A 15418-nucleotide genomic window follows, 5' to 3' on the forward strand; every position below is an offset into this window, starting at 1 on the left:
GCGGGCTGGTCGGGACACTGCGCCGCTGGGGTCTGGACCGGGCACGCGGCCGAGAGCCCGCCCCACCCGCCGGGCCCGGGGTCCGCCTCTGCGGCTCTCGGCTCCCGGCTCCCAGAGCTCCCCCGGCCCCCGCCCGCCTCCTGCCCCGGGCCCCGCCTCCTATTCGGGCCCCGCCTCCTGCTCGGGATCCCTGCTCCTGCTCCTGGCGTCCGCCGCATCTCCGCCCCGCTAGGTCCGCTCCCTGGCCCAGGCCCCGCCTCCTGCTCCAAGAGCCGGGCCCAGCCCTCTTCCCGCTAGGCCCCGCCTCTGGCCCAAGCCCCGCCCCCGGCTCCCCTGGCCCAGACCCCGCCCCCCGCCCCCTGCCGGCCTGCTCCTCCAGGCGCGGGCCCCAGCCCTGGCCCCGCCCCCCGGCGCTCCAGGCCCCGCCTCCAGCCCCGGCGTTCGCGGGCGCCGGCCTCAGACCTGCCCGCGGCAGGCCCCGCCCCCGCCCCGCCCCCTGTGCGCGCTCTGCTCGGCTCCGCTCTGCAGCCGGCGGGACGCGGCGGTGGCACTCGCTCTCCTTTGTGCTCGGGCGGCGGCCTCTCGGGTCCTCACCGCGCGTCCTCTCGGTCGGCTAGCCCGCGCTCTCCGGTGACAGACCATGTCGGCGGCAGGAGCGGGCGCAGGCGTGGAGGCGGGCTTCTCCAGCGAGGAGCTGCTGTCGCTCCGCTTCCCGCTGCACCGCGCCTGCCGCGACGGGGACCTGGCCGCGCTCTGTTCGCTGTTGCAGCAGACGCCGCGGGCCCACCTGGCCGCCGAGGACTCCTTCTACGGCTGGACGCCCGTACACTGGGCCGCGCACTTCGGCAAGGTGGGCGCGGGCGCTTTAAGGCGCCATTTTCCGCGGCTTTCCCGTGGTGGGCCGGGGAGGGTGGGGGCTGAGGCGCGGGGGGCGGGGGGCGCGGGGCGTGCCGGGAGCGCGGGGCGGAAGCGGGGTCGGAGGCCCTGGCGCCCCGAGCGAGGGGTCCGGGGCGCATGTGCGGCGGCGCGGGCAGGCGGGGAGTCCCGTGGGGGGCGCGGGGCCTGCCGGGAGCGCGGGGCGGAAGCGGGCCCGACGGCGACGGCGCCTCGAGGGACCCCGGGGCGCATGTGCGGCCGCCCAAGTTTCAAACGGCGCCGGCTTCGCGGGCGCGCCGCCTCTAGTGGAGGCAGTTGGCGCCTGCGGCGGGCCGGGCTCCCGGGGCGGAGGCGCGGCCCCTCGGGGTGGCCGCGGTCCTGCGAGGCCGGGCGCCGCGGGCGGGGGCGCGGCCGCGGGCTCGTGTCCGCCGCGCGGTGACTGGCCGCCGGAGTCAGGGTCGCCCTCCTGAGCGGGTGGGTCCCTTGTCCACCGCGTCTTAGGAATGCTGGGTATCTGGGAAGGACGGGACGCCACCGTCCATTCCCCGAGGATTCGGGGACGCGATCCTCGTCCTAGAACGCGGTCTCGGCCGCATTTCGCAGCTGACATTGTGGCTCTGCTTTGTGGACATTGAACAGCGTTCTCCCTGGGAAACGGTGCGGCCGCGGCGGGGGGAAAGAAGGGGTCTCGCAGAGCCTGCTGCCGTGTCTCTCCAGGCACAGGCTGCTCTCGCTGCGGCTGCATTCGGCATGGTCGGTGCTGCCGTGTGTCTCGGGAAGCGTGCACGCTTCGTACAGTGCTAGAGTCCCATTCGTGCCAGTGGAGGCCGTGGCAGGGAGGCGGGACGGCGGGGCCACCGGAACCGCTCTCGGCCTCCGCTGGACCTCGCCCCAGGCAGCCGTGCTCTGAAGCCCTGCGTCCCTGTCCGGTGAGCCTGGCTCCGGCGTATTCGTCCCTTAAATCGTGGGTAACTCAGCACGGGTCCTCGGCATCTGCGGTCCCCACGTGCTTTGGGGACAGACAGCCTCCGAGCAGGGAAGGACGGCTGTTTTTGAAAAGGCTCCCCTGTTGATTGAGCCTCCAGCTGAGCATGACACAGTATTGTAGGACAGTCTGGTACATTCTGTCCAGCGCTTAAAACCTCATTACGGAGTTCATTACAGTGTTCGTTCAGGGTATTTACCAACCCAGGGGTGCCTCCGGGTACCTCTCAGGATTAGAAAGAGCCGAAACAGGCTTTAACACGCTTCAGTGGTACATTTCAGGTTCTGTATATTTTAGGAACAGGAAGAAGTAAAACCCCCCTGAATTCACTTTTTGGAAGTCTGTACTTCTGTGGAACGTTAAGTAGTAGGTCAGCCTTGGATACCAGATGTAACCAGAGGCTGTTCCTTCCTTCGGTGTTGGGGAGGAAATTAGACCAGGAGTGGGGCTCTGAGTTCCCCGTGCAGCCTCTCCCTGCCTCCTGACTATCAGCTCCCTGTTTTTACCTGCATGTAAGGCTGCCCTGTGCTTGGGCCTGGGCAAGAGCCAGGTTGGCATTTAACACATTATGAACTATTCCCATCTTTCAAGCTGGCTTTCCTAGAAATGTGCCAACTGCACGTTACCTGACCTTTCACGAAGCTTATTTTTCCTTGAGAACTCAACATTATTTAAAATCTCTAATTATACTTGGCTTTTACAAGCTGCCATATGGTATAGTATCTCTCCCGTTCCCTAAAGCGAACCCACAGGTAATAGATTTAAAGTGAGGGGGTTCTTACTTGATCTTACTTAATAAGTAACAGCTTTTGGCATGCCCGCTGATTTTGATCCTTGGTTCATTTTTTTTGGTTTTGAAACCCTTTGGCCTTATTACTAGCTTTGGCACTTTCATTTTCCCTTGGTACATGAATAAGGGCGATATGCAGAAGTGCACCAAAGGTGTGTCTTTATCAGCCGTCGCTCCCAGATTCTAGTTCCTGGAAGCCCGAGGTCGTGTTAAATCTGTGCTCCCAGCGTGAAAGTCCATCTCCCACAAGTGTGGGTTGCAGTGACCTGTCCTTTGCAAGGAAAGCCTTAAATTGCTGACAGAGGATGAGAGATGCGGGGTGACATCAGGGTGTGGCTGACTCTTCTTCCTCCGAACTCTGTCCTCTGGAAGAGGATCACTGGCACTTGGAGCTTTTCCACTAAATCTGCTCTGTGCCTCGAGAGGGGAAGTGGGCCGAGCGCGATCTGAGGACACGTGAGTGGAGCAGGGTAAGTCTTCGGACCACGGCCCTTGTGGGACAGCGCCTGGCTCGTGGTGGGCACCTGCGGAGTGTGTGTGCGGAGTGTGATGAGCTCCAGCCAGAGGCTGGGATGATACCGGTGCCCAGCTGCAAGGTGTCATCCTGCTGCATGTATGGTCCTCTTTCAGCCCCCTGGGAGGCCAGAGCTTGGGTGTGCTGTAGGCCTTTTCCTCCCCAGACTCGCGGTGGGAGGGGTGCACAGTGTAAACACTCACTCTCCATGTCGGGACTGGAGGATGGGCCGCTTGCCGAGCTTTCCTCGAATGCGGCGTGTGTAAAGGTCCACAGAGTGCCCTGGTGTAGAACAGGAAATGGTCTTTGACTATGAAGCGTGTACTGTGGCTGCACCTCTCTGAAACGACCAGTCACTGGTTTTGTAGAATGTAGAAAGGCATGTGAAAGTGGCAAGACCCAGTTTTGAGAGAAGTCTTTGAAAATCGCAGTCTTTACTGATTTTGGCTTTTTCAGTTGTAGGAAAAACAGAATAAATTCGTGTGGCGTCAGTGTTTTTGAGTTTCTATTCTTGTGTACCAGCTTTTTTTTTTTTTAAACCAGGATAAGGAAAAATACTCTCTTAAAGCTTTTTTAAAATTTGTATTGTGAAGGAATGACTTCTGTTGTTCCCTCAAACAAAAAAAAGCTGGGTAACAAAAAATGCCACTTATCTGCGTCATAGAATTGGAATTGTTTGTGTAACATGAAATAGCATACGACATTTACACGTGTGTCATCCCCCTCCTGCCGTTTTCAAAGTTGGAGTGCCTCATCCAGCTGGTGAGAGCTGGGGCCACGCTGGACGTCTCCACTACACGCTACGCACAGACCCCAGCCCACATCGCCGCTTTCGGGGGACACCCCCAGTGCCTCAGCTGGTTGATTCAAGCAGGAGCCAGCATTAACGAACCGGTAAGGGCGTGCCGATGATTAACTTGATTTTTATTTTCTTTTTCCAGTTATAATTACATGGTGTTGAGTTTTAAATGGAGGCCTTAATTAGAGTTTAATATGTTAACCTCTGGGCTGACTGGGATTTATGTGTACGGAGTTATTTGTGGGTAATAGGCCTTTTACATAGCAGTGCTTTCACCTGTTACGTGACTTACCGAGATCCACGGCGATCCGAGGTGATTTGCCCACGTCACAGCTGGTAACTGAAGGAGTCTGGCCTGGAGCCCGGAATTCCTGGCTCCCCTGCCCACAGTGGCCTCAGCTTCCTTTCCACACAGAACCGTGAGACACATCCGTGCTAGCGGAAGAACGGCGGTGACTTCGTTGGCATGGTCTAGTTAGCACTAGCAGGCTGACCGGCATGGGCTCACGCGGCCTCTGACCGGACGCGGAGGAGGAGCCAGGGGCTTGGTGTGGAAGTGTGCAAGCCCGGGCGTGCATGCCAGCTTCTCATGGGGTGTTTTCAGTGTTCCTTTCACTTCCTCGAAAAAAACCTCAAGGAGAGAGTTTCGGTTCCTGGGGACTCTTGTGTGGACACGTGTGTGGGTATAGATGACTCGGGATAGTCTGGCCAGAGGGTTTCCCAGGCGGAGACCCTACCCGAGGGTGGATTCGTCTAGGGGCTTGTACCTGGGGCTCCGTAGGGATGCCTTTGTGCCTTCCCACTTTCCTCTTTGCCCTTTCTCCTGTTTTTATTTGCTTTTTCTATTAATAATCTTCAAGGGCCTACTGTGTGCAGAACAATTTTTATTTCCTCTCTGCTATTTTCCCAAGATTCATCCCTTGCTGATAACCAGGCCCCGCCCTCAGCAGTAACTCAGCTGACCACCTACAAGGCAGGAATCAGGGACAGGTGTTTGTAGGAGTGGTCTAGAACAGGGATCAGGGGAGTGACTCTCCGTGTTGCTTTGATCCGCGTGTGCAGAGGCTACGGAATGTCAACCTCATGCTTTTACTGCTCCAGGCATGCCTGTGTCCAGCTGAGCATTCCTGGTGCTGCCTTCTCTCTGCCCCGTTGTCCTAGCAGAACACGTGGGGACCCTGGGGGTGCCACGCTCCATCTCCTCTGCTCCACTCCTTGGCCTGGGGCAAGTCCTTGTGCTCAGTGTCCTTGTTAATGGAATATGGATAATCCACGAATGGTCGTGATTAATAATTAATATGGAACTTTAGTTTCGAATATTCTGTTAGTTTTCTTTCTTTTTTTTTTTTTTTTAAGATTTTACTTAGAGTATGAGTGGGGGTGAGGGGAAGGGGGAGCAGAGGGAGAAGCAACCTCCCCGCTGAGCCAAGAACTTGGGTTACTCTATCCCAGGACCCTGAGATTAGGACCTGAGCCCCCCAGGTGCCCCTCTGCTGGTTTTCATCCAGCTCTTATGTAGCATCTGATTTACAGAGATGGAAAGAGATCGTCCAGCACTGCCTTCCAGGCGGTATAAACCTAGAAGCTCTTGTTCACATGCCATTGGACAGCAGCCCAGCCTCTGCCCCGGACGAACGGCTGCTGCTCTGCCTCGTCCTGGGTGGGGCCCTCTGGGCTTTGCTCCCAGGGCAGGAGTCCCCAGACCCCACCCCTCGCAGCACCCCCAGCCCTCTCGTGTCCGAGGCTGTCCCCCGGGGTCTCGGCTGCAGTCAGCGTCAGCTGTCACTTTGTGTGGGGGGTGGCGGCGGGCCTGCTGGGACAGGCATCCACTGACCTCGGAGGTCACAGCAGCTCTTGTGTTAGCTCCCCCCCAGTGTTGACTCATCCCGAGGTGGGTGGTTTCTCGTCTCCCACGTAAACTGTTACAGAACCAGATCCAGGATTTCCTAAATCCATTTGTGTGCCTGCCGTTTTTCTGGACCTGCCCTGCATTTCTTCTGCTCCTGTTTTAGTTTCCACCCACCTTCTGGCCTCGATTTTGGCATATTAGTTACTAAGTGTCATCAGTTCGTTGTCCTCGAGTCTAACAGAGGCTGTGTTTGCAGTCTACAGACTTGGCTTGAGGGGTCACTGAGACTCCCGTGTGCCATCTGGAGGCTCTGTTCACCCAGAGAGAAAGAAAGTCCGTTTCCAGGTGATTTATTCTTGGTCGGTCTGTGGCCACGACCCACGGGCATCACGTTCTACAAGGATTTACAAGCCGTCTCTTCACTCCTGTTCTGGAGTTGGTGACATTGGTACCAGCTCTAGTTTCTTGTAGCCAGACTAGAACCAGGCCTTTCTGTACTTGCCGTTCAAGGTGACTTGTCTTCCGACGTGTGGTGCTGCTCCCACTCCCCTACTACTCAGCTTGCCCACAGTCGTTCTGGAATCATACTACAAAATAGCTGGTATTTTTGGAATGTGACTTGTCTGAGCTGGAGACGTGAGTAATTAAAATGGCTCCTCCTCTTAGTGTCTGGGCCAGTGTTTTTTTGTGTTCGGTCTTCCCCTCCTGGCCTGAGGGAGCGACCTTGGAAGGCCCAGTTCGGGAGCTGGTTTTGCTTCCTCCTCTGTCCTGTTACTGTCCCACCATCTTCTAAAGTGATAGCGCAGACTTTTACTTTTCCTCCTTGTTCCAAAGAGAGCTTTAAAAAGGGGGTGGGGTGGTCAGGGGTGGCACCACCTCCCCTCCCCACCCACTCCTCCTGGCAGTGCTTCCATGCGAGTGCTGCTTGTCCTGATTACATGCTTCCTGTCTCCCCTCCCCACTTTTTTGGGAGGATGGGGGGTAGGTTTTTGCTTTGTTAAGAAGCTGAGGGGCGCCTGGGTGGCTCAGTTGGTGAAGCATCTGTCTTCGTCTCAGGTCATGATCCGAGGGTCCTGGAATCGAGTGCTGCATCAGGCTCCCTGCTCGGCGGGGAGTCTGCTTTTCCCTCTCCCTCTGCCTCCCCCCTGCTTGTGCGCTCGCGCTCGCTCTCTCTCTCTCTCTCATAAATAAATAATCCTTTAAAAAAAAAAAGAATCTGAGTTCACTGGATGGCTCCCTCGGTAGCCACATGGAATTCTGTGTTTCTTTCTTCAGAAATGGGCTTATTCTGTGTAGAACTTCACATCACCTCTGTGCTCGCTTTCAGTCAGTGCTCACACTTATTTGCACTCCACGCCAGCGTCTTTGCCATTACAGGCTGCTCTGGAAGCCTCTAGCACTCTTCACTTTGGCCTGCACCCTGGGATCTGCCTGTGAGCTTGGGTGTGTCCCGATCAATGAATGGACTGTCGTCCTGTGCCAAGCACGGGGTGCCACCGCCCCTCCCTTTGTTTCGGAAGTGCTCTGCCGCCAGCCTGGCTTCCAGGGACAGGGCGGTAGGAGGACTGGGGAACGTGCTGCCGGCCAGGCAGGAGGTGCTGCCTTGGTGTTTCAAACAGAAACGACTTCCTCCTCTTGATTGCTGCATCTTTGTTTCCCTCCTACAACCAGAGAGCCTGTGAATGGAAGCATGTTTCAGATTGTGTCCCATTCATACACTGCAAACTAACTCATCATCCTCACTGTCATTCCCAGCGTCAGCTCACTTTCTTTGCCTTCTCCAGCCTTACTCTGAAGTGTGAATCCCGCTCTGATGCAGCCTTTCTCAGGGTCCTTGCGTGAAGCTGGCTGTGTGTGGCCCCGGGTCCTCTTCCTCATCATTCCCGACCCTTTGACCTCAACCCTCCTTGTCTAAAGTGTAGTAGGTGCAGGGGGGCATGGGCGATGTCTCAGCTCAGGCCCGCCCTGGGGTGGGTGTGGATGTGCGTGGGTAGACCAGATGCTGGATAGGGTGCGCTGTTCCTTGGCCTTGGTTCCTTTTTCCTTTTTAACCTGTTAGAGGATAATTGTTCTGGGTTTTATATACAATGCATTTGTGCTGAGATCCAGCATAAAATGGTTTCTTGACATCCATGTGGAGTGTCCATGCTGTCCCTGCTGGAGAGGCCCCACGACTCTGCTCTCAGCTCAGGAATTCAGGAGAACGTGCCCCCTTCCGTGGCCGACTTTTCTTTTCTCTCCCGCGTCTCTGGCCACAGTACCGTGTGTTTCACATCAAATCTACTCACCGAGTTGTTTGGTCTCCAGGACGAACGAGGTGCACGGTCTGTGTTCATTATGTTACTCGAAAATGCCCAAGTCCCGTTGCGTCTGATATGTCGTGTGTGCTTTCTGTTGTTTCAGGACTGTGAGGGCGAGACCCCCATTCACAAGGCGGCTCGCTCTGGGAGCCTGGACTGCGTCCGTGCCCTGGTGGCCAACGGGGCCCACATTGAGTAAGTGCCTTGGCTTATTCGTCCCGCAGAGACGCAGTCAGGACGCTGTGCTTACAGACAGCATGTACTGGGAGCAAGCAGCGGTCCTCAGGTTGTGTTTCTGTTAGCAACGGAACTTGGCTTGGTAGGTCAGTTGGCGTTAGCGGGCAGGGTTCTGGTGCGGGTTGACGACTAGCGGAGGGAGTGTCATCACAGTAGCCACAGGCTTGTTGCCATGACAGCATGCGAGGACGGAAAGAGCAGTGAACTAATTACATTTGGAACCTGGCATTGTTGACTTGGCCGCTAACTAGTTGTGTCACCACGGGCAAGTCGTCAGACTGACTTTGCCAGTGTTAATTTTGAAATGAGGCCCTTGGATTGGATTAGAACATGTTTTCAGGCCTCTCTGGCCCCCAAATTCTGATAGACAGTTAGCTTTTCTAAGTTGTGATTTTCTCATCTTTTAGCAGATGTGAGAACATTATGTTTTAAAGCCTGTTTTGACTTTTAATGATTTATAACTTTTTGTAAAATGGAACCGTATATATTAAAGTCTTCAGACTCACTCTGAGCTCTTGATACCGGTGACATTATTGTAATCTTGTTTTAGTTCAGTTTACATGAGCTAGTTTATTCGTGGTTCGATAGAACAATATTAGTATTTAAGTGTATTAATTTAAAGATATCTTATATGCAAAAGTCAGTAGCTAGCTATGGCATTAAACGTTTATTTTAGGTATTTAATTCATTTGTATTAACTTTCTCTGAAAGATTTATATTGTAAAAATTTTTCTTCTGCAGTTCACAGCATTAACAAAATGGATGCGGTTTTCACCCTTAAATGTTGAGTGTAAGCTATAGAGCTATAATAACCAAAATAACTATAATGTCAGCTTTTTTGTTTTGAGTGTCTTGAATATTTCATAAAAATTAGTTACAAACCACTTTATTCTAATTGGAAATGTGAAAATCTAGACTTTGGGAGAAATAAACCCACAAAACTAACCTAGTTTAACCCTTTGGTTTCCACTTCATTGTTTTGACTCTGTGGTATAATAAATTTATTGAAAATAGATCCTGGATAGCAAAGCCATATAGGTTAATTAATGCAAGGCCTAATACCGGGGCTGTCATTTGGCTCCTAGGATCTTAGCTTCTGTTTGATTTAAGTATTCTATTGTTAAGAGAAGTCATTAGTTTGGTCTTGGATCTTCTATTTCCAAAGAAGTTTAGTGTTGTAAATATGCCCTGTATTAACTGTTACATTGCAGGGCACCTTGTGACTTCATATACTTATGATTTCAGGTAATGTAAAAACAATGGATAAGATGAATATATATTATACAATTTGAGATGATTCTTAATGGATTGCTTCAAAGTGAAGTTATATATGCATTTTTTAGCTGTGTTTAGATTAAAAACTCAGATCTTTAATTTTAATAACAGAAGCTTTGGTTATGAAATACAGAGTCATATAAAAATCAATGATTAAATTGCTTGTCATTTATTGAAATAATAATTAGAAGTTGAACTTTAATGACTTATTTTTGTAAACAATAGTCTGATTGATCCTGAGCATTTTATTACTAAGACGTTAGTTCTCTTCATTTCAATGAATAGCTTAATCCTTTGAGCCAATAAATATTTATCTCTATATCGTTTTTTTAATAGGTGTCTTTCTAAAATGAGAACCTTTTATTTACAGTTTTGTCCTTGGTTACAGGACCCTCGAGTCTCTCTTTCCCACCAAGTGTGACTGAGCCTGGCCTCGGGTGCCAGACTGTTTTTCCTTCTCAGTATAAGAGCCACTCCCTCGAGACCCTGCATTATGGTGATTTCCCTTGCCTGAACCTTCAGATGTTCTTTAGAAGAAGTGTTTAGCCCCAGCCACCTAGCCAAAAGCGATTCTTAATATTCTAAGTCTTTGGCCTGGAGACAGAGCACAAAGAACCAGTTGTATATGTGGTTATTTAGTTTTAACATCTGGAGAAATGGCCAGTTTTGCTGGGAAGCTTTTTGATGTAAATTGTTTTTTGATGTCTGTTCTGCACATTTTTATGAGTTTAACACTTTTAGCCTACCAACAGATGATAGTTTGAGTCCCCCAGATTATAGTACTTAGATCTGTTTTACTTGTACTGCTCACATGGTAAAGAGTAGTCCTAGCAAATAAAATGCTTTTTGTTTTGTTTTGTTTTGTTCTGTTTTGTTTTTTAAGAGGATCGAGGGGCACAGTATTAATTTACTTACGTAAAGTGGTTTATGTTTTTTCTAGTTCACAATGGGCCAGATTATTAATTAACTTCATATTATATGCTATAATATGAACCTTTCCTTTTCCTGTGAAGGGACTGAAAGCTGTCTCGTATCAGTATTTTGTCACACTTGGTGGTGATCATTAATTTTGTTATTAATTCCTACTTTTTTTTTTTATGTATCAGCTGCATAAAGTGGCCAGAATCTTAAGTTGCTGTTTTTTTGGTCACTGGGTAGATAATGATGAGGGCAAGCGTCCCCCAGGTCTGTGGCTAGAGCGGTTTGTTGGGTAACTCACTTGTCAATCTAGGCCGCGTCTGTACGATAGCGCACGTCAGCCGCTGGGCACCGTGTATAACGTTTTCTAGCACCCACACGTGAGTATGTTGATGGAGTTTTTTTTTTCTTCTCTTATTTTACATCTTGAGTTTTGGTGCCAAGTTTTCTTTTTCTTGTGAGGTTTTGTTTCTGGCTTATACGATGGTCATTATCATTTCCCATTGTTTACATTCAGAAGTAAAAATACGTAGGATTAAGTGGTAATTCTGTGACACCAGGTTCAATGTTTGCATACTTTAAATCACCTGAACTTCTGTAGGCTCTTCTCATTCTCGTTTTTCTCAAGCACAGCAGCTGCGGAGTTCTCAAAAGTGAGGTTGTCCCTGTCCTTCGTTTGGCTTGTGTGACGGTTCCATCTGTCACTGCTGCCGGTACCGAATGATGCCCACTCGGAGGGGATTGCATCGGAGGAGAGGCACGGACTAACCTGTGAACCGCCGTTGCCTCTTTTTTCTTCTTGATGATCAAATAAGTAGCAATGTAAGATGAAGTCTTCCTGTAATTTCGGAGACAGCAAGAAAACTTGCGGACTATCTGCTGATAATTAAGACCTTTTAACTACTGACATTGTAAACTGTAGGTTTAAAGCCTTGGGTTATCTTTACTTTCAGTATTTGGGCACCAATTAATTTCGGTTACTTTATTTTCTTGAGAGGTAAAGTGAACGTTTCCGTATCAACCAGATATTGTAATAGCCTTCTTTATGCCTCTGAGTAGAAATACAGGGACTCTGTGGGATTTGGAGTGAAACTGCAGTTGCTGGGGTTTCAGGCAGATTTGCTGGCCCGTTTTGTGCCCCGCCACACGGGTGCTAGTGTTCAGTGAGGTCATGGCAGAGTCCCATAGCTTCCGATAGGAGAGCATTTCTATGGAAGCCACAGAGAGCATTTCTATGGAAGCCACGGATTCCGTAGCGACCGGATCTTCAGATGGGCTACATATATTCCAACTGAACTATTCTGATCCCACCAAGAACTTAACTGCAGTCATCAGATAACTGGAGAAGCATCAGTAGCCTTATGTAAGCAAGGTCAGTGACTCACTCTAAAAAAATCCTTCTTGCCTAATTTAGAAAACAGGCACAGTTGGCCGTAGTCACAAAAGTCTGAAATGGGATCTTAATAGATTTTGTTTTAATGTTGCGAAAACATCTACACTACTGAACTTTAAGACATTGTTAATTGAAATGGAGTTGATTTACTTTGGTTTAGTTTGGTTCGTCATTGCTGGTCACATTTATGACCCAGCCTCGTGCGCTTACCCAGAGAGCCCTGTCTGGAAGAAGAATTCCCATTAGGGCACATTCGTGCTGCGAGCGTATTTCGTGTTGCTGTCGAGAGTTTGTTCGCAGCTCCTGTCGGAGGCAGAATGTAGCCCAGACATACTCTGGTAGCCGCTCATTCATTCGTGTTTGAAATTTGTGGCTTCTTTTCATTGGTTCACATATTTGCTCCTAAGAATAATAGTCTATGAAATTTATTAGAATTGTAACTCTGAGTTAGTTTCTGATTTTGGACCCTCTGCGTTCCCACCCTCCTCTGCGCCTGGTCTTGCTTGCTTCCCTTGCCTCGTTGTCACTCCAGCAGACTTGTCCGATCTTGCTGGTGTCTGGCTCTTTTCCCCTGGTTTTGGAGAGCTGCTGGCCTGGTGGAGAGGGTGCTGCCTGCACGGTTCTGAAGCTCTTTCTGCCCGCCGACAGGAGCAGAGGCGGAGAGACAGTCCCCAGAGCTGCTGACACGTTTAGTTTAGAGTTTTGATCAGTTTCATAACACCTTGAATAACAGACTCGGATAATTGTTTAATCACTGCTTTTCTAAATAGTGCTTTCAAATAGCCAGTGATTTCCAAATCCAAATATCTTTTTCCTCTGCCAGATTATAGTGGGAGCACGTGAAGCCTTTTATCAGCCTCTCTGAATGACACTCTTTTATTTAACGTATGCAAACATGATTGGGGTTCAGTTGCAATGTAAAACTACCCTCAGTGATGTGGACCTTGAAATGAAAACTTGGCACCAAATTTATTCAGGTAAATACTTTAAAAAATAGTTTCTTCCTCTTATTATCTGAAGACTGTATTTAAGAAAGTCTTCATGATGTAAGAGTTTGGATACCAAAGGGTTAAATATACACGTTTTTCTTTTACTGAAGAAATTTCAGATGTTTGCTAATGTTTGTACAAATGGACATTTAGTGATGTTTTTTTTTAATTTTTTTTTTTTTTAACGATTCCATGTATTTGCTTATTTCCATCTAGGAATAGTTACTAATGTATTTGAGATACAGCATACCAAATTTTAAAGTAACCAGAATCGTGAGTGAATGGTTTTTAGTCCATACTGTTAAACTTTTGTTGAAATATTGACATATTTAAATTGGCTTCATGCTGAAAGTGGCTGGAGGTGGTTGGAAAGGCAGCGTCGCGGAGCCCCGGGGCTCTCCCGGTCAAGGCGGTCACGTGACAGTGGCTCGCGCTCACTAACCGTGCCTCTGCACCCCGCGTGTGTATATGTATTTTTAATCCAAATGTTGCCTGCGAATATGTGATCCCTTATTATTTCAGTGTCCTGTGTCATGAACCATTGCCCGTTTTAAATCACAGAGAAGATTCTGAATCTGTAAAACCTACACGTGTCAATGTCTTACAGCTACGTAATTCGAATTGACTTGATTTTTTCAAGTAATCCTAGAAAGGGGGAGCATTCCATATAGAAACTGCTGAGAACTGCCACAGGTGCTTCTCCGAAAACCTTACGGTTGTGGCATTGAATGCTCAGTATGGCTTCCTTTCTCCACACGAGGCATACTGTTGAGGTATTTGTTGCGGTGATTGGTTTTAATGCTAATCTAGGAATTCAGATATAGATTCTTTAGATTTGCATGCTTTGCTTACCCTAATTTATGATATCTACCTTTTATTTGTAACTAACAATAGTTAAGTTGAGATCAGAATTTTAACAGAAATATTATTTATATAAAAATTGTGGTTATCTTTTTATTGTCACATGGCATTAACAAAAAGAAAACATCCTGGAGGAGATGTGACAACTCAGATGCTAAACGTTATATTTCCGTGATTTCCTGATCCGTGGTTTTTCAAATTAAAGAGAAAACTGTTCCTACTAGAACGGCTTCTCGTCTATTCCAGGGGCGTGACACTGTAAGTGGAAAATAGATGGAGGACTAGCGGGCCACACGGTGAACTTTTGTTTTCCAGTACGTTGGGGAGGGGTCCCTCGGTACAAGACACTTTAATATTCTGTTCAGAACTTCATTACAGAAAACACATTATCCCAGCGTTTACGAGTTAGCCTCAGTAAAGCTTAAAAAAAATAACAATTTCTTAGCCAATTATTCAGTGGAAGAAATAATTCACAGTGACGATTATTTGATGTCTTCCGTATTTGCACATTGCACTTTGGAGAGAATACTAGGCCCGCTGGGCGGACATGAGCGGCCTGCTTCGAGATCACTTTCACAGTTTCGGTGACTATCACAGAAGCTAGAACCCGCAGGTGCCAGGGCTGGCGGCAGAGTGATTCCCCCCCCCAAATCTGATCGTGTCTGTCTTGTCTGTCTTTTCTTTTCTTTTCTTTTCTTTTCTTTTCTTTTCTTTTCTTTTCTTTTCTTTTCTTTCTTTCTCTTTTTTACACAGTTGACTCTGAAAGTTCAACAAACTAGACCCAATTTGAACGTCAGGTTGAGGGATCTCTAATTTTTAAAATCTCTGCCCAGCTTCAAAGATTTTCCAGTTGGGTATCAGAGTGGGTGAACAGAGAGCTTCTAGAGACAGCCTCACAGCACATCCACGGGGTTCTCGTCCTCTGAAATGGACAGGGGTGAATTTTGGATCACACATAGTCTGCATTCACCCAAGTGTATCACACTGAAGATGCTAAATTCAAAAGCATATGTTTTTTTAAAAGATTAGGCTAAAAATAATTTGTATGCTGCCATTACTTCCCCAGTTGTCATGTAAAATACAGATGCTTTAGATACTTTGGAACTTCCCCTTGGGACTAGCCTATCTAGACTGCAGTTGAGATTCGAGGTTTGTCCCAGCACCGCACCTGAGCTCCAGGAGCGCTCCGCGGTGGGTGCCGCGCAGCCACGCCCCCCACAGGCCCAAGGGTCTGTGGACTGCAGGGTGGAGGCTTGGCTCTTTGAAAACTACTGTGTTGGGGGGTGGGGGGTGCCTTGGGGGGTGCAGTCAGGTGAGCGGCTGACTCTTGGTTTCAGTTTTGGCTCGGGTCATGAGATGAACCCCACCCCGTATGGGCTCTGCACTCAGCACGGGGCTCTGCTTGGGATTCTCTCTCTCCTGCCCCTCCCCCTGCTCAAGCACACGCTGTGTCATCCTCTCTAAAATAAATAAAGTAAAAAGTACTGTTCCAGACCCAGTGCAGCACAGGGACGGGAGCCGTCCTGCCCCCTTCCAGTTCACAGTCAGGCCCCTGACTGTCAGGAAGAGAAGGGAGGGAGCCTAGCTTTAATTTCTGTTTCACCTTGGAACACAAAAGCTTGCAGGTTTAAT

General features: G+C 49.5%; 1 protein-coding gene across 1 annotated transcript in view; it reads left to right on the top strand.

The window, feature by feature from the left end:
- The first annotated feature begins 496 nt into the window (after positions 1–496).
- Positions 497–15418, top strand: part of ANKRD10 (ankyrin repeat domain 10) — a 32694-nt gene continuing 17772 nt past the window's right edge. The window contains exons 1-3 of the mRNA XM_045772883.2: positions 497–850; positions 3907–4059; positions 8217–8308. Coding sequence (XP_045628839.1) covers positions 641–850; positions 3907–4059; positions 8217–8308 — 455 coding nt within the window. The 5' untranslated portion in view covers positions 497–640. The remainder of the gene's footprint in view (positions 851–3906; positions 4060–8216; positions 8309–15418) is intronic.

The sequence above is a fragment of the Ursus americanus genome, chromosome 10, assembly GCF_024610735.1.
Source record: "Ursus americanus isolate L20-20 chromosome 10, mUrsAme1.1.p, whole genome shotgun sequence".
NCBI classification, from domain to species: domain Eukaryota; kingdom Metazoa; phylum Chordata; class Mammalia; order Carnivora; family Ursidae; genus Ursus; species Ursus americanus.